This window comes from Balaenoptera musculus, chromosome 11 (genome assembly GCF_009873245.2).
Source record: "Balaenoptera musculus isolate JJ_BM4_2016_0621 chromosome 11, mBalMus1.pri.v3, whole genome shotgun sequence".
Lineage (NCBI taxonomy): Eukaryota > Metazoa > Chordata > Mammalia > Artiodactyla > Balaenopteridae > Balaenoptera > Balaenoptera musculus.
Genome location: NC_045795.1, coordinates 48,457,576 through 48,481,844, shown reverse-complemented (window position 1 = coordinate 48,481,844; position 24,269 = coordinate 48,457,576). Strand labels below are relative to the sequence as shown.

General features: G+C 36.4%; 1 protein-coding gene across 5 annotated transcripts in view; it reads right to left on the bottom strand.

Moving 5' to 3' along the window:
- The window catches only part of ZCWPW2 (zinc finger CW-type and PWWP domain containing 2), a 140,137-nt gene that overhangs the window by 3,903 nt on the left and 111,965 nt on the right, over positions 1-24,269 (bottom strand). For all 5 annotated transcript variants that reach the window (XM_036869968.1, XM_036869973.1, XM_036869969.1 and 2 more), the window contains 4 exons: positions 19,087-19,133; positions 8,064-8,122; positions 6,910-6,977; positions 304-428 (listed from right to left, as the gene is read on the bottom strand). In XM_036869968.1, coding sequence (XP_036725863.1) covers positions 304-428; positions 6,910-6,977; positions 8,064-8,122; positions 19,087-19,133 — 299 coding nt within the window. The remainder of the gene's footprint in view (positions 1-303; positions 429-6,909; positions 6,978-8,063; positions 8,123-19,086; positions 19,134-24,269) is intronic.

Below are 24,269 nucleotides of genomic sequence, written 5' to 3'. Positions count from 1 at the left end.
CTGACTGTAAAGATCGGCACCCCCTTGATGACGGTGAGCCCCTCCATCTCTCTTCATTCCAGCCTTAAATATCTAAAATAAAAGAGCTCCTTGGCTCAAATATACTTTTTTCAAAGACTGATAGATGCATCCTGGTTTCTCAACAGGCTACTAGTTTATTATTCACCTCATGATAATCAAGGGCTCAAGTTTCAGAAGTGAAAAGCATTTCCCATACAGTGAAAATGAAGATCCAGGAACAATTTCTGCTGTTTAAGGAGTCTGGAGTTGTTGTTTAGGCCTGACGGTCACTATGGACCCTACCTTTTCTCCTGTATCTGTCTCCTCTCCGCGCTCCCCTTCGGACTCATCAGGGGCGGCTGTGGGCTCCAGTGCTTGCTCTAGCATTTGCTCCAGCTCTTTTAGTAAAAGTTCTGTCTCAGAGACAACTAAAGAAACAACATTAATACAGTCAAAAATGTTATATCTTAATTAATTCAATCTAATTCATACTATTAACCACCCCCAAAGAGGACATTTTCTAAAGTTATGAGATTAAAAAATAAATACTTTGTATAATTTTCAGATATGGCCTCTGCTTGATGCAAAATTACTATGGATTTCCAGGTGAATCTTTTATACCGAATAATTATTCCTTGAAAAATGTAGGTTACATTCTTGCTATGTGTAGACTATAAAGTATCCCTGAGACATCAAAAGCTCACTAGAAGTTTGCATTTTTAAAATAAGGAGCCAAGGGCACCAAACTAAATTGTTATTTATAGACTGGGGGTCAGCAACTTTTTTTCTGTGAAGGACCAGAGAGTAAATATTTCAGGCTTTGAGGGCCAGATGGTCTCTGTCACAACTACTCAATACTGCTGTTGGATGCAAACCATACACATACACTTAAACCAAATGAGAGTGGCTGTGTCCCAATAAAACTTTATTTACAAGAACAAGCAGCAACTGGTGGACTGTGGGCCACAACTTGTCAATCCCTGCAATAAACTATTAAAGCTACTGTTTAAAAGGGGAAGCCATGTAATTAAGTGGCAAGGCTAAATCCAGACTAGTCTATTCCTAATCAAAATATCAATGCATCTTAACTGCCTAATCTGATCAAAAAAAAAAAACCACACACTTATAAAAATTGTGGGTTTTTGGTGCTACTGTGACAGAAATATGTAAGTATGTAAAAAATCTGGTAATTGATTGAACTTGCTGAGATAAAATAATATCCCCATCAAAGAAATAAACACCTATTATAACTCTACAGACTCAATCACTGATTAACAATATCAACTGAATTCCGGATTTAAATAAAACAAACATTTTCATTTGATACCGAGTCTTGTTGAAGTAAAGATAAGGGGAAGGAGACCCGGGTGGCCTGCTCCTGCACAACAGACTGATGGGGCCCCTGAGAAGTCTTCTAAGGGCAGCATGATTGAAAGAGAAAGGCCACGAACACACACCCCATCACCTTCCACTCTGGTTATACAAATCTGACACACCACCTCTATTATGGACTGCTCATTGGCAAGTAACCAAAAATCACACGAGGTAGAGCAGCTGAAAGTTCATGGAACCCAAGCAGGACACACCCTTCAGCGCTAAAATATTATCAATGAATATATCAAGGTGTTCCCAGCAATAACATTAATTTTAATTTAATTGTGCATGATATACACATCCATTTGTGTGTGTGTGTGTTTACACACACAGGTATCCTTGTAAACTAAGCATGTTATAAGGTAAAAACAGAGATTAATGTGAGATGTTCCAGCTCCAAAGAATTCATATTTTATTACCATCTTCTTTTATTTAATCAACAAATGTTTATTGTGTGCCTCCTAAGGGTCAGGGGCCCCAGAGAAGAACCACAGACCAACAACCCTTCCTGGTCATCATCCCCACCTAGCCAGTCTTAGGTTTTCTTTGTGGAAAACTCTCAAAACAGTTTGAAAGCAGCTTTCTGATAAGCCATTCCACACCTCAGAACCAGTTCCTATGTTTAAAGACAAACAAACAAAAACCGTTAACTGACATGTTAGTTGTAAGCACACAGATCTGTGTTCTGTGGTAACTGCTAAAGCCTAAGAACACAGAGTAAAAGCTATCACATTCTAGAACCATGATATTCAAAATCTGGGGGCACAAGGATCACCTGGAGACTTTATTAAAAAATACGAATGCAACACCATGTCTACTGAATCAGAATTTTCTGTAGGAAAGTACATTTTCATTGAAGCAGTTTTGTTAATGAGATTAACCTCTCTTTATGACAGATTTCTTACTTAGTAACCTGTCACTTAACAACTGTGTGGCTATCTTCACACCAACTCCCCAGTCCCACTCATAGACGTTGTGTTTTCCTACTTTACATTCTGAGTCTATGGAAATTGATACTGACATTCAGTGCACTGCTGAGAAGATGTATTTTGAGCTCTGCTGTAAAGGAAAAATGGCACACAAACTTCTTTGTATTTCTAAGGCTAGACTAAAATACAATCAATTTATGATAATGAATGTCATTGCCAAGTGCCATTGCAGGCTCCCTGTTTTCAAGTGATCTGGAAAAGTATGTACACTGCCTTTCGATCAAAGGGAAGACAAAGTAATGGATGACTTCATGAATCAACCAGGGTTCATAACACCAACTTGACTGATGTCAAATTCTGCTTCCAGAGCAACAGGAGGCTTGCTTTTCTAAATAGGTATTCCTATACTGTAAACGCAGAGAGTGCAAAAATAATTCTCAGAAATTGCAGTTATTGTAATCTACAAACTAGGTTATCAAAATTGGTCAATGATCTCTTCCAAAGATAGAGAATGCACGCCTGTGCTAACTGCATGACCAATCATCTTCTATCAATCCTCATTACCCTGTAGTTTTCCTGACTTGCTTCAATTTGTTGTTGAGTGATAGCTGCTCTATCACGCAGAGAAAGTGGAAAAAAAAAAAAAAAGGAAAAGGAAAGAAGAAAGTATCTCTCATACTGAAGTCCATATCTGGCTTTTAAAAATGACTTTTTATAAAATAAATCAGTGTTTTTTCCATTCCTGATAAGAAATAACTTACTGTTTGTCTCAATAAATCAGTCACTACTTTTTTTTATAAATTTATTTATATTTTATTTATTTATTTTTCACCGTGTTGGGTCTTCGTTGCCACACGTGGGCTTTCTCTAGTTGTGGAGAGCAGGGGCTACTCTTCGTTGTGGTGTGCATGCTTCTTTTTTTTTTTTTTAACGTCTTTATTGGAGTATAATTGCTTTACAATTGTGTGTTAGTTTCTGCTTTATAACAAAGTGAATCAGCTATACATATACATATATACCCATATCTCCTCCCTCTTGCGTCTCCCTCCCTCCCTCCCTATCCCACAGTGTGCATGCTTCTCATTGCAGTGGCTTCTCTTGTTGCGGAGCACAGGCTCTAGGGCCGCGGGCTTCAGTAGTTGTGGCACACGGGCTCAGCAGTTGTGGCTAGCGGGCTCTAGAGCACAGGTTCAGTAGTTGTGGTGCACAGGGTTAGTTGCTCCGCAGCATGTGGGATCTTCCCAGACCAGGGATCGAACTGGTGTCCCATGCGTTGGCAGGCGGATTCTTAACCACTGCGCCACCAGGGAAGTCTAATCAGTCACTATTTTAAAAGCCTTCAAATGTATATTTATGAAGTTTTCTTTACTCTCTATTTCTCTATTAAATGTCTAAAGAAGCTATTTCCTCCCTTATATAAAGAGGCCACTGGTTGGGTTATTTCAAACCTGGCACTGAAAAATAGCATCTTAAATAAACTTTCAGGGCCATTTCAATGTTGAAATTTTGAAGTCATTCTTTCAGAAAAGGAGGGTGAAGAGGAGGAAAAAGCACTTGGTTTTGCTTTGTTTTCAAGTAACCACAAATCCTCTTCTGTGTGTTCATGATTTAAATGTAGAGATGAGTGAAATACAGGCTGAAGTGGAATGAAGAAGAGGACACCTTTCTGGGACACAAACAGAAACAAGAGGCACAAAGGCCGAGAGGTTAAAGGTGACTCCAAACCAAGAGCAGGTGGGCAAAGTTTGCCTTGAATAGCGAGACAGCACCCTTCTCCCCGTTAGCCATTTACACCCCAGACCCAGGCCTCAAGGCTTTCATCTCCTACCCGGGCTCAGCCATCACCCAGATCTTTCCTATATTAGCCATTCTCTGCCATGCTCACCTATCTCAGGCAGCTAATGAACACATCCTTTGCTAACTTATTAATTAATGTTAGTAGATTATTAGTTAATCCAGGGTACTATGTCAATCTTTTACCTATCAAAAGTTTAACACACTGTCTACTCCCCAAAAAGAAATGAGGTATTTACCAACAGAAAACACTGATACAATAAAACAAATGACAAAAACTCAAAGACTGAAAATAAAAGAAGTCAAAATCAATTCATTAAGGGAGATATGAAAGGCATTACATTTAAAAAATGCTTAGACCAACTACCAGTGCTGTAAAGAATAACCATAAATTTAGCTTTAAGCTTCTGGTACCCAAAGTAACCAAGGAAATTGTTGCAAACTTTGATTAATTTTAAGAAGCTATGTGACCTTAGAAAAGTCATGTAACCTATTAAGTACCTTCAGTTTCTCCACTGACAGAATGGGAGTTAAAATAATATCTACCTTATCTATCTCATATAGATCTTGTGAGGGTTAAATAAATATATATGAAATGTTTAGAAAAGTGAGGACACATACTAACTGTTACAGGTGTTATTATTATTATTGTATTATTATTTCATCACCATTGATGGATGTTTTTTTTTGGTCCCTAAACACTGAAAAAAATATATAATACAAGATATTCCTGGTAGCAATTCTCCAAAAAAATACAGACATGCTCCACAAATAGCTATTTCTTAGATTAAATCTCTTTTTATAACCACTTTTTAAAAGTGAAGTATAATTTACAATGTTGTGTTAGTTTCAGGTGTACAGCAAAGTGATTTACATATATATATATATATATACATACACATATATATGTGTATGTATATATATATGTATATATATTCTTTTTCAGATTCTTTTCCATTATAGGTTATTACAAGATATTAAATATAGTTTCCTATGCTATACAGTAGGTCCTTGTTGTTTACCTATTTTACATATATAGTAGTGTGTATATGTTGATCCCAAACTCCTAATTTATCTCCTCCTCCCAGCATTAGATTAAATCTTTATACAGCCATGAATATACAGTTTAATTTATTTAATGATTCCTCAATTTTTTCTATTGTTTTCCAGAAATAGTCCTCTCTTTGTTGGATAAGAGGGCTTCTACTGCATTTCTTTATTACAGATGAAGAAACTGATAACTCGGAAAGGTAAAGTAGATGCACTTAATTGACTCTCCCTGGGATCTCTAACTAAGGGAAAGAGGGAAGCAACTGTAGAGCATAAAACCCATAATGGAATATCACAGCTGGGGCAGTAGACTAACAGGAGACACTAGCATCTGGGAGTGTAAGGAAAGAGGGTCCAAAAGTGGCGTGGAGACTCAAGAATCTGACGGTATAATTTTCCTCTGTCACTCGATCTAGGACTGATCCTACCTTAAGCTAAGAAGAAATGAGAGATCTCAGAGGCCTACATCAAGGGATCCACAGAAATATGGGTAGTGGGTAAAAAATCTGAGGAGGGTACAAAATACTGAAAAAGAACTACTCTTTCAGGAAGTAGTCAGCTCTTACAAAGAACACAGAAGACTAGATGTTTCTGTTCTTTAGTTCAAATGGGATTGAGGAGTGGAACACTGATCAGGTAAACTATTTTAACAATTAACTACTGAGACTTTCAGAGCCATACAGAACATGAGACTACTGACAGGGCTTCCCTTTAGTGGAAGACTACTGAGATGTGTTCACTCATTTACATGGAAGAGTCATTTCCAGTCAGTGGATTCCTGGCAGCCATGAATTTCTTCTGTAGGATCCTGTGCTAGTTGGAGAGCAGAAGGATCCAGCTGTAGTATCAGGGTCACCTGGTGGTAACTCAGCCTAGGGATAAAATGACTTTTGCCTTTCTACAGGAATACCTGAACTGATCATGTGAGGCAAAGGAACAAAATAACCAAAAAAAAAAAAAAAAAAAAGCGCCTTAAATAGCGGGAAAGCAGTAGCAGAATAAGTTTAAGAAGAGATAGAAACAACAGAATTTTGTAGTGGTTTAGGAGAGGAACCAAAGCAATTTCTTTTAAAAAAATAATTACCTCGTCCTTCCTCTGCCTGCTTTCCTTTCTTTAACTGAGACTGAAAACAAATGGTGTATTTAGCCAATGGAAATGAGAGCCCCGTAGGATCTGGGGGTGGCTTCAAGGAGAGGGAGTGTGGCACAATGACTTCTCTGGGTTTAACTGGCTTTGAAACCTCTTTGTATGGCTGCCAAAGTTCCACCTAGCAAACAAGCATGTGCCTGCTTTTCAAGACCAATGAAAAGGTAAGAAAGGTAAAGTGCTTTTGAAAGTGAAGACCTTCTCCCTGCAGGCGACATTCTCCCTACTGTGGTCTAACTCCAATGGCAATTAATTCAGCTGGAAGCCCTAGGCTGCTGCTTTTCTTCCTTCTCCCCCTTTGGCACCCCTAGGACCCCAATAAATGTGGAATAGAGAAGTCTGGATTGAAGCGTATTGATGCTGGTATTTCCTCCCACAACTGCTGATGCTTTATTTTTAAAAATTAAATATATGACAAAGCCAGAGAAAATTTAATTCGAGGGAATAGAAACCAAAAGACAATTGAAAAGCCTTAGTATGTAAATCAATACCAAAAACCCACTGTTTCTCATGTAGGTATACATGTACATTTATTTTTCTTCAAAGGACTACAATTATATTTGGTGGAATTAAATACAGGTAAAAGAACTAAAAGCAGGACAGGTCTTCACATACCCATGTTTTCCTTTGATAAGGCATCATCTGAACAAACATTTTCAAAAGATGATTTTAAAACAGTTTTCCTAGAAAAAGAATTTGACAGATTTATTTTCAAAAGATCAAGCATGTATATTTAAATGACCGTTCATGCATATTCATTGGTAACTGTAAATTATGGGTATATATTTCCTACCTTGGGGTACTTTTTCTTGGTTGTTGTACACAGTAAGTAAGGCAGTGAAAAACCAAAGGGTAATAATACTGATCTGAGCTCTCACTAAGTGAAAACCATTAATAATCTACCCAGCACCTTACACAGCCTTTTTCGTGTAATCCTCCCTCCAAAAACCTACCAAGTAATTGTTACTCTCATTTTGCGCATAAAGAAAATGATGCTCAGAGAAACTAAGAAATTTGACAACATAGGAAAATGGTTGAACGTGACAGTACTAAATTCTGTCAGACTGCAAAATCCATGCTTTTCCCACTACACCATGTTGCTGATTTAGAGTCAGAAAACATTTGTTCAAACGCATTTTCTCTAACCAGAAGATCTTGAGAAAGTCACTTAACTTCTCTAAGGCACAAATTCTTCATCTTTTAGATGGAGATAATTATGATATATCCCTATCTATTTGATGGGGCTACTGTGAAGTGTCAAGATTAGGAAGTGAAAGTCCTTTTTAAAAATTTAATTATTCATCTTCTAAAAAAGGACAAAGAAGAAGAGAAGGACTATCATATTAGGCCAGTCTTTGTCTTTGAGTAGGACTCCTTTTCACATAACACTGATTACTATCCTTTAAAAAAATAAATAACCTGTATGGCTGGTTCAGTGATAAACACTAAAACTTGTCATCAGTGACTTATTATAAAGGCTTATTTCTGGTTTGCATTACCTATTTTTAAACTAAAAACCTGCTTCTTATCTGGTTGCTCACATGATATTAATCTTTGAAACTTATAGTTCAACACATTTGTACCAACATAAAACTTTCTCCATACTTCTAAGACTACTACTTATCATTTTATTAATTCTTTTAGAAAATTTAAAACGTATTTCCCTAGAGAAACAAAATTAAGAACCAGGGGGAAATGTCATATAAAAATTAAACCCAATATATATATTTCAATTTTATCATAATAGTTTTTAATTTAAAAAAGCATACCTTTTCCTTTTTCTAAATTGGGGCTTTTTCTTTTTAGTATTATTTTTGGAAACTTGCATCTGTAAAATAACAACAACAAAAAGATCAGTTAGTTCATATGGGATACGATGAGTTCAGCATAATAATGGATCCTATATGGTCTGAGTAAGTTAGCCCAAAAGAAAAACTCTGGCCCCCAGCCCTACACAACACATGTAATTCTAAGTCAGCCACTTCATCATCACTGCAATTCCACTGACCTGCTCAACTTCTAGGAATGGTCGACTCATCCAGTACGAATGCCTACCCCCTATATCCACTCTCCCTTCCTCACCTTCCACAAATACACAAAAATACTAAGTAAAACTACTTTTAAATTTTAATACATATATGATCTTTAAAGAAAGAAAAAGAAATATTCAGATGCAAACATGTGGAATGCAAAGCTATACAGGTGGGAACTGACATGGTGAAGACCCACAGAGAATTTATACCAGAAAAGGGCCAAAAGGGCTTGGGACTGGGGTTTTAATGCCTAAGCAAGGACAAGATGAAGGATGTGGAGGAATTGGAACCCTCGTACACTGCTGGTGGGAATGTGAAATGGTGGAGCCATTTTGGAATACTTTTTGACAGTTCTTCAATATGTTAAATGTAGATTTACCCCATGATGCAGCAATTCCACTTCTAGGTATATGTCCAAGAGAAATGAAAACATACGTCCATGTAAAAAATTATGTTTGGTCATAATTATGAAACTATGAATGTGCATAACAGCATTATTCATAATACCCAAAAAAGTAGAAACAACCCAAATATCCATTAATGGATAGATAATATGTGATATATCCATGTAATGAAATATTACTCAGCCTTTAAAAATAGTGAAGTACTGACACATACTACAACCTGGATGAATCTTGAAATCATTATGGTAAGTGAAAAGTTAAAAAAAAGTCAGACACAAAATGCCACATGTTGTATGATTTCATTTATCTGAAATGTCCAGAAAAGGCAAATCCATAGAGACAGAAGTAGATTAGTGATTCCCAGGGACTGAGGGGATGTAGAAATGGGCAGCGATTCCTAATGAAGATCAGGTTCCCTTTTGGTGGTATGAAAAAGTGTTCTGAAATTAGATAGTGGTACTGGTTGACAACTGTGAATATACTAAGAAACAGTGGATTTTACAATTTAAAGGACTGAATAAGTTATATCTCAATGAAGGTAAAAAATTTTTTTAAATGCAGTGACATGGAAAAATTGAAAGTAAGAAGATAGATACAATATATCAATGATTATTAACAAAGGGAATACTGCTACAGTATTACTGGTAGAAAAAAGCAGATATTAAGGCAAAAAGCAAAATCAGAGATAAAAAGGTTATTACTTAATGCTAAAAGAAACAATCTACCCCCAAAATATAATAGTCCTGAACCTGTATATACCAAAATCTTAGCCTTAAAATATACACAGAGAAACAGAATTACAAGTAGAAACTGATGAATTTACAGTTAAATGGGGATATTTTAATTTACTTCTCATAAAAAAATTATATCCTAATAATCACTCAGGGGAAGTTTGTATGAAACATTCAGGGAATTCATATTATTATGATGCTAAAGAGTAAATGATCTCCTTTTTGTGATCTTCAACCTCAAGGTAATATTCAAATAGTTTTTCCAGGACTGTTATATATCTATATGGTAAAAAATATGTATAGAAATATTGTTGTCTAAATCATTGAACTACATCTCCAAAGACAATGTAACGCTATTATTTCTATCTTGTTATTAAGGATCAGCTTACACGCATATTTGAGTATGAACTGAAAGGCTGGTCACAAGTGGAAATGAAATTCAGGTAACAAAGTGCAAACTGCTTTATAGGTACTAACAGAAAGAAATACTGCTAGACGACTACCATAAATTACGGTGAGTTGTGCTTGTCATAATAAATTCCTTTTCTCCTTTGTTAACTACTCCATAGCAGCCAAAATGGACTAGTCAGTATTTGCCAAACTCCCTGTGCTTTCCTGCTCCAGCCTTTGACAACGTATGACGGATGGAGAAGGGCACTGCATCTGGAAGGAGAGGGTCTGGATCTGGACGCTGACGCCGGCACCTACAAGCGGGATCACCTTTGGTAAGTCACTGACTACTCTAACATCCAGCAAGAGCCTGGCGTAAAGTAGACACTTAATAAATATTTTCTGACTAAATGACCATTCTGCATTTCAGGGTCTTCTTTTGTTAAATAATGCTAAAAAAATAACTACCTCAAGGCATTTGAGGGAAGATTAATTACATAACATGCCAGGAAGTATCCAACAGCGTCTGGCAATTAGTTGATGTTCAGTCACTGTTTCATTGTTATACTAGTCCACCAGGTCAGTGTCAGAACGCTACCCTTTTTCCTTAGACCATACGACAGAGGGAACTTGGCACTTTGATATGGCTGGACTTTGGTAGTGTATTAGTTTCCCAAATCTGCCATAACAAATTACCACAGATTTGGTAAAGCATCAGAAAATTATTGTCTTACAGTTTCTGAAGGATAGATGTCTGTCTCATAAGAACACTTACTGTTGGATTGAGGGCCCACATTATCCAGGATGAGCTCATCTCAAAATCCTTACCCAAAGGATTTGCAAAGATCCTTATTTCAAATAAGGTCACATTCTGAGGTTCCTGGTGGACATATCTTTTGGAGGCTACTATCCAACCCAGTACAAGTAGACACTAAAGATTACTTTATCTCATCTATCTCTTCTCCTTCTCTTCCTGTGTTGCACAGCTGATTCTATGTTGTCCAGTCCAATGCTATTCAGAACAAGAGCCACGACATGACAGAATCAGCAACACCTGAGAGCTTGTTAGAAATGCAAATACTCACGCCCATCCCATGCCTACCAAATCAGAAACTCTGGGGGTGGGGCCTGGAATCTGTACTTAAATAAGCTCTTCAGGTGACTCTAAAGTTTTCCAGGCACTGATCTAGCCCACACCCATCCACACAAATATATTGCTATACAAGTGTCACTGATTTTAAAGAAAACAAAGCAAGTATTAATTCTTTTCTTGTTGGCTATAAAAACAAAGAGGTGTATGTATAGAGGGAATATGCCATTTACTGAAAAAAAAAAATTAGCATTGCGGACTAGAATGGCAAATGAGAGAACTGCCTTTTATTGCAAAGGACAGAAAATCTATAAGAACTGTGTTTACATCAGATTAATATAATCTGCATAAACTGACTTGATATTGCCCATTTCCTTAAGCCACTATTCATCTAAATTAAAAACTTTTTTTTTTTTTTTTTTTTTTAAGCCATGTGGCATGCAGGATCTTAGTTCCCCAACCAGGGATCGAACCCACGCCCCCTGCAGTGGAGGCATGGAGTCTTAACCACTGGACCTCCAGGGAAGTCCCAAGATTAAAAATCTTTTTAAGCAAGAAGAACAAGTTTGTTAGCTGTGCTAAATCTGAGGGTGTAAAATTTTGATCAGCATTTTATGCTCATAGAAGACATAAATATGTTTTGTAACCTTCTGAGAATAATTGTCAGTCAGTAATCACTAAAGAGCTGCCTACTTTGACAGAAGAATGAATCTGTACCTTGAATAATGTATATAAACTCCTTGTCAAAAGTCATCATATAGAAGGAAAAGCCAATATTCTCATTCCCCTTTGGTAAATCTGCTGGGAAATATATGCTTGGAAAAGGATGAAAACTGGTTTCATGTAACATTGTAAAAGATGGTTATTACTTAATCTGAGTATCTGGAGAGTACCAATAATATAGTTAAGTCTTCGGGTCCAGATAATATTTGTTTTTAACACTTCTTTGAAAAGGAGGGAAGGTTGAAATGATCATTTTCTAGCCCTATTTAAACATGATTTCAACAGATCATCTACAAATCCAGTGTTTCTTACATAGATGTCTGCCAATGACCAATGCTTCCCTCTGGTCAATCTTCAGTAGAGGGGTATTCCTGTGGGATTTGGACAATATCAGAGACCAGTCCCTGGCAACATGACTTATAAACATCTAGTTGTCCCTTGCACTCTCTTCAGCCATGTGTAAGTTCACACTAAAGCACTGTGGATTTCTCTGCTTTGAGCAGCTTACTAGAAAAAATACCGGAGTGTGTGGTCAAGCAGTGAGCTGAGACACAGGAGAATATTTTCCCCTAAAATAGAAATTGACCACTAGACCACCTTAAACAGAAGGCATGAAAAGGCCTTCTATTAACACCTCCCAGTCTTGGCTGAGGACAGAAGTAACAGGACACCTCAAGGAACTATATGACTATGTACTTCACTGATAAATTTTGAAGTCTTGCACTTGATTTTTTTTTTTTTTAACAGTCTTTGACCATCTAGCTATACCAGTGATAGAACACAGAAATTCAGGAAGTTTTTTTTTTAAATAGCACAGATTGCACTCATATTTATACAGAGCTTCAGAATACTAAGGACTAACAGGAACAGGGTGTCCAGAGAGTAAAGAGTTCCATGGAAATCAGAAGAAAGCAGAACTTATATTAGTTGTTTATCCGATTGAATGAAGCTGGTAAGTTAGATTATTTGACTTGCAATTGGACACTGTCTAAAAATCCAAGTCTGTTGAGAACAATTCCTATTTGTGTATAGTTTTTCCGAAGTCACTGGATATTTTAGCAAGAGCAATGTTGGGAAAAGATAAGGTTTCTCAGGAAGAACTTCTAGAATCTACATATTTCAATTAAATTCTAAAAAGCTGATGTACAGAGAACAGTCAATGATTATAGTACCCATATTACACCATTCTTTCTGGACCAAAGAACAAATTTTGAGACCTTCATTATCTATTTTACCACTTTTCTCTCCATCAACTTGAGTAGTAAGGATAATTGGCCTGATTCTTTAACCCACGATCACTGTCAAATTCTGAACATTAATCCTCAGCAACATGCAAAAGAAGATGATCTCTCCTACACAGGAAGAGACAGACTCTGCACAATAGCACAATTTTTTTTTTAAAAAAAGACTATTCTTTAAAATATTTTATCTGGATCCAAGTCTTTACATCAGCTCTCTGAGGATCCCAGAGGTTGAAATGAAAGACATTCTTGAGCCTAGATTCCTGGAAGGATATGCAAGATACACCTCCGTTTGTTTGATCTGGGTGACTGTGTTCCCAGTATGTGGGGGAGTACAGATTTAAGATGTGTACCTAATATACATATTTCATAACAGAGCAAATTATTTTTGAAGCAAAGGTATTAGTACATAAAAAAAAGAAAAATATCACCCCAAAGTCATTACAATTTTAAAGAATTTAAAAGTAATAATTGGGACTTCCCTGGTGGCTCAGTGGTTAAGAATCCGCCTGCCAACGCAGGGGACGCCAGTTTGAGCCCTGGTCCGGGAAGATCCCACATGCCGCGGAGCAACTAAGCCCAAGCACCATAATTAGGGAGCCTGCACTCTAGAGCCCACGCGCCACAACTACTGAGCCCATGTGCCACAACTACTGAAGCCCACGCGCCCAGAGCCCGAGCTCCACAACAAGGGAAGCCACCGCGATGAGAAGCCTGCGCACAACAACGAAGAGTAGCCCCCTGCTCTCCGCAATTAGAGAAAGCCCGCGTGCAGCAATGAAGAACCAAAGCAGCCATAAATAAATAAATAAATATAAATTAAAAAAAAAAAAAACTAATAATTTATAGGTCTTCAAAGAAAAGAAATAGTAGGCTTGTGTTGTCTAATATAAATAAAAAGTTTGAAGAAGCTATTATGGGCAGAAGCCAAATGTTTATAAATTTAAAATTATAGATTCATTCTAGTAAGTTATATGTAAATTCTACTAATTTTCACTGGCATATTTTTTCCAATGATAACAATTTCCCTTTGCAAACAGGAAAACAATAGCTATTTCTATTAGACACAGAAAGATCATTTTAAATATCTAGTGCAATAGCTACATTCAAATTCCTTTTGTATGTTATATCCACTTTTATTTTATTTTTTTAAATTTTATTTATTTATTTATTTTTGGCTTTGTTGGGTCTTCGTTTCTGTGCGAGGGCTTTCTCTGGTTGTGGCAAGCGCGGGCCACTCTTCATCACGGTGCGCGGGCCTCTCACTATCGCGGCCTCTCTTGTTGCGGAGCACAGGCTCCAGACGTGCAGGCTCAGTAGTTGTGGCTCATGGGCCTAGTTGCTCCGCGGCATGTGGGATCTTCCCAGACCAGGGCTCGAACCCGTGTCCCCTGCATTAGCAGGCAGATTCTCAACCACTGCGCCACCAGGGAAGCCCTACTTTTATTATTTTTATTATTTTATTCCTTTTGTATGTTATATCCACTTTTCTATGGATTAGTAAGATTGGTTTTGGTTTTAATGGAATGGGATGAGGAAGGTGACGGTGAATGAGAAATATCCCAAACTTTGGAAGAAACCCAGATTCATCATGTGTGTAGCTTGATGTTGGAGTCATAATTTGTGTGTCTGGATGAGAGAAAGGACTATACTTGTAATGAATATAACCAACAAAACTGAAGAAAGCTGCATAATACAACGTTTAGTCCCAAATAACAAAGGACAACACCTGCTCTTCATGTGATTAGTAGGACTCAAGTTGAAAAGGTTTTTGTATCTTAACAAAAGAGCAATCACATTTTGTAGAATTCTTTTTATTGCCTTCTGGCTCAAAGTTAAAATACAGAATAGAAAATGTGGAGAGTTATGGTTGAAAAGTTTTGAATTTCTGGAATCTGACACTAGATTTTAAGTATTACTGAACTTGAATTCCAAGTGAATTAATACCTTGAGTGAATTTTCAAATGGGCATAATGTGTAGAGAAACAAAAATTAATACAATCTTCTATTATTATAAATGGTGACATTTTAAAAATGATATTTTGTTTTTTAGTAATTAGGATGAAAACAATTCTTAAAAGTTAAGAGAGGATATTACTGATAAAGATGAATTTCTGTTTACCAAGTACCAGGTCTGCATAACTAAACTTTGAATTTTCTCAGATAAATCAGTGCACTGGGACAAGTCATCGGATTAGGATACCCCCACCACTTCCACCTCCCAAAGCACTCCCCTTCGGACCTGAAATCCCTGAAAACAAGAGGGGCCTAGCAGCCCTGTGGGTGGAAAACCTACCTTTTGTAAGCTGTAAGCCGGCTGCTGGACAACAACCTGAGAGCTTGGAGACCAGTGTGGCCCTCACACTAGGATGCTGTCATTTTACTTCCAGGGAAGAAAAACAAAGGGATTTTCATGCCTGCTATACTCACCCCATGCCCACTTCCCCTCTATCCCAGCTCCTCCCATTCCCACTGAGACCAGGAAACTGCAATTAGTACAAAAAGAACTTTCTATGTGAAGGTTTCCACTGATGATGTAAAGTGATAAATGGACAATTTTCTATATTAATATATATTTATTTATATATTTGAAAATGCAACTCACATCAAAAGAGTACATTTACATCTTAAAATTTTGGTTAGGAAACTTTTTGGGGTAATGAAAATGTGCTCTATTTTAATCTGGAATGGTAGTTACATGGGTGTATACACTTAAGAAAAAGTCATCAAACTCCACCCTTAAGATCTGTGCATTTCACGGTGTTTAAATTTTACCTCAATAAAAAAATTAAATTACCAAAAAGGTTAATCAAATGAAAGAAAACTATAGTAACTAACAGCACAGAAAATGGCAAAATGATGATGGAATACCTGAATGATTCAAGTTTTGGGAACACTGGTCTATGGAAAGGTGAAGAAAAGTAAAATCCAAAAGGATATTAAATGAGTTTTGAAACCTGACTGTGACTCTTCCCAAGGGGTTCCTCTACTTACTATACTTTCCTGAGGTATCTCTCTGCCTGGTGCTAGAAGCCAGCAGTAGAGATCTATTATAATATTTATCTTTGTGGAAAGATGCATATAAAGCTAAGTGAATCAAGTGAGTTGCAGTACATGAATTCTATGTTAATAAGCAAGCTTATTAATCAGCACAAATATCCAGACATCTACTCATAAAATGTAAGTGACTTCTGCAATTGGGCTAATGAAATTTTCCTGCTTATTATGAAGAATTTTTGCAATAATTTGGGGGAAAATTTTTTTTTATCAGAAAATATAATAGCTTGAATTCTTCATACATAAATGTATAAATCAAGAAAGTGGTCATTCGTTTCTGGTAACTGTACTGCTGAACTGAATGAATAAGCATTTTCAGAACTCTAACGAAAAACTGATGAACTCATAAAAGTGCTAACAAAAGATCAAGATGAAAAAAAAATTAATTACATGGGACTGAGTGAACTGATGAGGATGATTATAATTTTTGTGACTTTGTTTGAATTAAAAAAAAAAAATCCCACAAGGACTCAGAGGCAAAGAATATAGAAATCAATTTTCACTGCAAACTAAAGGAGCTGTTACAGTGGAGGATTACTGGACTGAATGTCAGTATTATGACATAATATGAGTGTGTTTTCGTGTTTGGTAATTGCAATCATTGTTGCTTTTGTTGTGGTCATCCATTTACAATGCTTGGTGTCAGTCTATTTATCGCTTGTAAAAATAAAATACAGTGTGTGTGTACGAAAAAAAAAAAGAAAGTGGTCATTAATTTTGTCTTTCAAGAGGTATAAGTTAAACTCTTGGCATTAATAAAAATAAAGTGTTAGAAAAAAAGATATGCATACATGCATACTTTCTATATATAAGCTAAAAAAATTTAGAGGGGGCTTCCTGGTGGCACAGTGGTTAAGAATCCACCTGCCAATGCAGGGGACAAGGGTTCGATCCCTGGTCCGGGAAGATCCTACATGCCATGGAGCAATTGAGCCCGTGCATCACAACTACTGAGCCTGAACTCTAGGGCCCATGTGCTGCAACTACTGAACCTGCGTGCTGCAACTACTGAACCCCGTACTCCTGGAACCCAAGCTCTGCAACGAGAAGCCACTGTAATGAGAAGCCCACGCACCACAACAAAGAGTAGCCCCCGCTCGCCACAACTAGAGAAAGCCCACGCACAGCAATGAAGACCCAACGCAGCCAAAAATAAATAAATAAATAAATAAATAAACGATTTCTTTTTTAATTAGAAAAAATAAAAAAGAGATCCTTTTCCAATTAGTAACAAATATGTGGGAAGGCCTTAGTTAGAAATACGTAAAATTCTACATTGAAAAAAACTAAAGAAAAAATGATAAAGAGACATATTTCTACGTGTGTGCATTCACTTTATAAACATGTAATTTCTCTCCAAATTAATACATAGATTTTCTACAATACCAATCATCACCTCAACAGAAGTTTTCTTGGGAGACTTAACTAAATATTTCTAAAGTTCATCTGTGTGTTGTTAAAACTATTTAAATTGTGCCTTTATTGAGGTTTCCATGGGAAAGGAAAGGTAGGGTAGGGTAAACAGTTTAGGACTGGCTACTTTGAATAATTCTGGAAGGCTTTGGTCTAGAGGGGTGGTATCCATTGGCTGGAACCTGGCCCTGGGATAATTTAGGGCAGGGGCAATACTGGCTTGGTATTTGAGAATTTGAGAAGAAGGTAGCTGGGTGATGTTTGGAATTGGTTGGTGCATATGAAAGACGTACCCTGTGCCATCTAGAAGAACTGGCTAGTCTTGGGAGGGACAGTCCCTCCCCAGACAGAAAGGGTTTTTAAAATGTCAATTCATCATAATATACATACATACATACAATCTGAAAAACTAAACAGGCAAGAACTATGAAAAAAATTTTTGAAAAAGCAGGGTAATGAAGGTTCACCAATCCACACATTAAAGAAAGGATAGAGAAACAATAATTACAGCAATTTAGAATTCTTTTTAAGACTAGATACATGATAGATATAGAAACAGATATTTTGACATGTTAAATGCTGTATGTTATATTATGAAGAAGGTATACTGTATACTATAAAGAAGATAACAAAAGAAAAACAGTAAAGTAAAGAAGGGAAAGATTATTTATTAGTCAATAAATGGTATTCGGATAACTGGTTTGTGTAAGGGAGGAAAAATGTCTCTTTCTTCTATCCTTCTAAGCGCTCGGTTGGGGCCTCTGTAACAAAAGATAGATTAAAAAGAGAAAAGCACACAAATTTATCTAAGGTAAGTTTTATGTGACAGGGGAGCCTTCATAAGGAAATGAAGATCCAAAGAAGCAGTTCAACCTATAAATCAATCAATCAAAGTAAAAAAAGCCCATGAAAGAAATGGGCAAAGATATGCATAGGCAGTTTTCAGAAGAAATATGTCCAATAAATATATGAAAAATGCTCAACCTCGCTAAAATAAAAGAACAAATAACAGCAGACTGAAATAACAATGGCATATTTTTCTCCTTTCAAATATTGGCAAATATGTAAAAATTGGTGATATCTAAAGCTGGCAAGGGAGTGGGAAAAGCACTGGTAGTGGTGGACACAAGGAGAGAAACTACTATTCGAGAATATTGCCACTTAAGGAGACTGTCAAGGCTCAACCTATCCCAATCACAGTTTTGACAGTAACTAGAGTTAAACATATCTCCACACACAATGTATATAGAATGACATGTTAAATTTTTAAAATTCTTTTAAAATGCTATTAACTTTACAAATTTTCATTAAAAAGATTCATACAAATGTCTGATATTGTTCTCTACTTAACTTTAAGGTAAAGTCCATATTAAGCTGTGAACTTTAATTATTTGAATTTTCTATGAAGATTGCATACATTATAATAACACGACATATTAAAAATATTTTAGTATATGAGAGTATATACAAATAAAAGTAACTGTTTATTTGTTAACTTACAATTTTCTATTATTCTAATATTTGATAATTCTATAACATTGATATAAGTAACCATAAATATTAAATTCCTAGTGTCAAGTAACATTTAGAAGAAAAATTTGATTATATGTCATTTTGATTTAAAATATTAATTTAATTTTCGTTTAAAAATAGTGTTAATCAGATTGAATTTGAAGTCTGTATATTTGATTTAATAAAACATGATCTTACCCTTTTCTTGGCCACCACAGCAACTTTGCCATCTGCTTTGGATTTGTCTGTAAGATAATAAGGTATGGCTGCTTCAAAAAAGTGAACTACACTCCTGTTCAAATAAATGCAACATTACACATTAGAATTTTCTACTTTCTCATACCATGATATGTGTTTTCAGTGGTTCTTTTGATCAAAATGCTAACAAACTCAGCTCCCAGAGTTGAGTAAAACTAAGTAATCCAAAAGTAATAACATCAGGGATCGGTATACTTATTTGACAAACCTCCTCCCTTAAATCTGATGGCTGGTTGGATGTCCACCAGCTAGCACCTAGTGTATCTTATTTCTAGACTCTGGTCAGCTTATGTGCTCTAGAGTATGTAAGATCTGGAATTAAATCCCAGCTACCTCTACGTGTACATCTATTGGGCTGGCCAAAAAGTTTGGAAAAACCCTAACAAACTTTTTGGCCAACCCTATACTACCAGCCAGACATGTAATAAAGACTTCATAGAGACAATATCTTATTTAATCCTCGTGATAGTTTTAAAAGGGGCGTACTCCATCTGCACTTCACAGCATGAGGTCATGCAGTGGGGGCAGATCCATTTGACTACAACTCCCTAAGCTTTATGCCTGCTGCCTCCATCTGGGGCCCCTGAGCTGCCAACAGTGCCTCAGAGAAAGACTCAGCAAGAATGAAGAGTCTAATCAAATAGAGAACAGATGACCTTTGAACAGCATGGGGGTTAAAAGTGCCAACCCCTTGCACAGTGAAAAATCCACATATAATTTTTGACTACCCTAAAACTTAACAACTAATAGCCTACTGTTGACTGGAAGCCTTAGTGATAACATAAACAGTCGAGTAACACATATTTTGTATGTTATATGTATTATACACTGTATTCTTACAATAAACTAAGCCAGAGAAAAGAAATGTTATTAAGCAAATAGTAAGAGAAAAAACATTTACAGTACTGTACTGTATATATCAATGCTGTAAGTTATCTGTTTACAAGATGAATCATCTGCCTGTCAGTACCTACAGCAATAATGTCTTCTATGATACAAAACACTGTAGATGTCATACGTATTACTAACACTAGACATCAAAAATTAAAAGATAATGTGAAAAAGAAATTCATGTTTAACAAAGAAACAGCAACATGACTGCTTTATGGTTGCCTAGTGTAATCGATATGATTGTTTCACAGTAGCCTTTCCTATACACTAATGAATGAATGGTTGTCACGTTTTTATGGCATAGAGTAGTACAGTCATACTCTTAAGACAGGATGGGAAACACTGTTACATTTTGTTAAAAACCCCTTACTTGTGATGATACGTTGATATGCAGTATCTCCAATTATGAGAGAGAGAAAGAGAGACATACTGTATGGTAATATAATTCTTTGAAAGCGAAGGTATAAGACAGTAAGAAAACTAACATGTTATTACTTTTATGTTAAATATCACTCACCTTATGCCTATATAAGGTTAGGCTATCCACTTCAATACACACCTTGCACACAATGTTCTACATGATGAATACTTGGGCACTGATGATGATGAGAACAGATGACCTTTACAGGTATTCCATTTTCATACGAAGATATTGCCATACAGGTATTCCATACAGGTATTCCATTTTCATACGAAGATATTCTCATAATACACAACAGATAAGTTTATTAACTGTATGGCAAGATGATTATTTACTATTCATTGAGTAGAAGTGGATCATCATAAAGGTCTTCATCCTTGTCAACTTCACGCTGACTAGGCCGAGGAGAAGGAAGAGGAGGAGGGGTTGGACTTGCTGTCTCAGGGGTGGCAGAGGCAGACAAAGTGGAGGAGATGGAAGGGGAGACAAGGAGAGGCAGGCACATTTGGTGTAGCTTTACAGAAATACATCTTAATTTCTGTCTGACTTTCTTGCTTTTTCATTTCTCCAAAAATGTTTCTATATGGTACCAACCCTTCTTCCACCGTTTGCTTTAGTTTCAGCGCCTGTATCGTAGAAGCGTTCCTGTTGTTTTGCTTTAGCCCATATCATAGAAGAGTCCATGTTGTAAAAAGTCAAAACCCGTCTTGAATATTCGGAAACCTTCTGCCAGCTTGTCTGATGTCAATTTGTTTTCTGGCACTGCTTCTTCTACATCTTCTTCCTCATCTAGCCCTGGTTCAGAAGCACTCATCTGTTAATTCCCCTGGTGTGGTGTCTCTTAGCTCTTGAATTTCTCCAAGATCCATATCTTGAAACTCTTCACCCCCTACCCTTTTTGCCTTATCCACAATCTCTTTCATGATTTCCTTGATTGGCTCCATCGTAAATCCTGTGAAGTCATGCACAACATCTGGTCACAATCTTCTCCAGCAGGGATTTATTGTTTCAGGCTTGATGGCTCTCACAACATTTTCTATAACAACAATGGCATCCTCAATGGTATAATCCTTCCAGACTTTCACGACGTTCTATCAGGATTCTCTTCCACAGCGTTGACAATCCTTTCCATAGAGCACTGTGAGTAATGAGCATTACAAGGTCCTTATGACCCCCTGAATTAGAGACATTGTGTTTGGGGGGCAAGTAGGCCACTTTGATGCCTTCAGTGTTGAACTCATGGGGTTTTGGGTGGCCAGGGGCATTGTCTAATATCAGAAGAACTTTAAAAGGCAGTCCCTTCCTGGCAAAGTACTTCCTGACTTCAGTGACAAAGCACAAGATGAAACCAATCCAGAAAAAGGCTTCTTGTCATCCAGGCCTTCTTCTAGTAGTACAACCAAAAGACTGGCAGCTGCTGTTTACCTTTTCCCTTCAAGTCTTATGGGTTCGCAGCTTTATGGATAAGGGCAGTTCTGATCATAAACCCAACTGCATTTGCACAAAATCATACAGTTAGCCTACTCCTTCCTGCTTTAAATCCTGATACTCGCTTCTTTTCCTTTCTAACAAATATCCTTTGCAGCATTTTTTTCCAGAACGCACTTTCATTTGCATTAAAAATCTGTTCAGGCAGACATCCTTTCTCCTCAGTGACTTAATGGTGCCTGGAAACTTGTCTCCTGCCTCTTGGTCAGCAGAAGCTGCTTCTCCTGTTATCTTGACATTTAAGCCAAACCTCTTTCTAAAATTATCAAACCATCCTTTTCAGGCATTAAATTCTCCAACTTTAGATCCTTCACCTTCCATTTGCTTTAAGTTGTCAAATAATGACCTCACTTTTTCTTGAATCATATTAGAGTCTAAGGTATGTCCTTCTGATAGCAAACCTGCACCCACATTAAGGCCACATCTTCAATTCAAGATAAAAAGGTACTGCACAAAAAGTGCAAGGTTTTTGCACATGCTGGTGTAACCACAGTGACGGCTTCACAAATTTCCTTTCCTTCTCTTTTTTCTTTTAAACAATGGTTGGATTCATCCATCTTGAAATGGTGGCAACTTTAGCTGCAGACCTCAATCTATGGTACATACCAAGCATGACTTATTTCTTGGGAGCACTTCCAACATCACGAGTGGCACTTTGTGGGTCCCATGGTGCTATTCAGGGTTTATGGTATTGCACTGAATATTATGGAAAATATTGGGCTGGCGAAAAAATTCGTTCAGTTAGTGAATACACTGTTCAATAAAATTCTGGTAAAAATGAAAAACGCGTCTTTTATTTTTACTTAAAACCGAACGAACTTTTTGGCCAACCGAATACATGAGAACCGCAAGAAAGAACTTTCTACTGTGATATGGCACTTAGTGGAAAGACGAAGTGCTCATGAAGAGGTGACTGGTGTCACAGCGTTTTAAGCAGATGTGCACTACATTTGGGCTCACTGCTACAGCAGCAGGAAATGGCTAGGAAAGTATTACCGTAGTACAGTGTGTATCACAGTTATCTTTATGCAATCATGGTTTAATACTGCATCTTTATGCTTGTTTACATTTTTCTCGACTATGAATGGTTCCACATACAATCTGTGTTTGCATACATTTTGGTAAATTTTAACTTTTTATAATAGATTTGTGCATATTTCATGGTAGTAAATGATAAAATAGACTAGTATCTACATATATTTTAATCGTTCATGACATACCTTTTTCTTAATTTTTTCAATATTTCTAGGCTATGCAGTTCATCTGTGAATTTTTTCAAGTTGTCACAAATCTCCCCCAAATTTTCCATATATTTATTAAGTGAATTTGTTGAAATCTGAGTGTAAGTGGACTCACGCAGTTCCAACTCATGTTGTTCAAGGGTCAACTGTATAGAAAATTATTTCAAGATATAATTTTGATATAAGCAAAAGTATGTATGTGTGTGTATTAGTAAAAATCATTGGCACAACTGCTGGATTTTTAAAAAATGTTCAATCTGGAATTCCATAATTGAATAGATTATATGTAAATATTTATTCATAGATATGTTTTAGAAACCCTAATATTGTGGTAATGAAAAATGGAAAGAGCTATGGACATTAATTGTAAAGTTTTAGGGTTACATTTAACATTAAAGAAAAATGCATAGAAATTTAATTTACGATATAGGATTATAATTCACAATGAACAAGTAAAACAAAAAGGATAAATACCCAAGAATATAAGAGAAAATAAATGCTTGCCATCTAAAAGCAAATTTTGTAGTAAAAAAATTATTTTCATAAAACATAGAAATCTAGAGGAGCAGGTTATTATATTTATACCTACAACTGGCTGGCCACATGTAAACTGCCCTTTTTCCTGTGCTCAGCTGTGTGCTTGAAATAATCCCTTCTTCTGGCGTACACATTTTCCCTACTGATGAACGTACAAGACCATCTACCAACACAGATGATTCTTCAACTAGGAGAAATTCCCACCTCTTTTGCAAATCCATAGTCACCTTAGGCCATAGAACTTTCTAACTTGTATTGATATTATGGTTACTTCTATGTATGTGTAAGCACTCTGCAAGGCTAAGATATGCCTCAGGGCAGGGACCATTTTTCATATGCACAGGTGCTCAATTTTTTTATACTTAATTAAATGTATGTGTATTTTATTCAAAATATTATATGGATCTGAAATATACATTGTACCTGAACAAATTAATATAATTTATTAATTGAAATACATAGAATATTTACATGGCATAAGTTACTATACTAGACAGTGTAAAATATAAAACACTGTATGTTCTCAGACCTTCAGTTTCTTTACT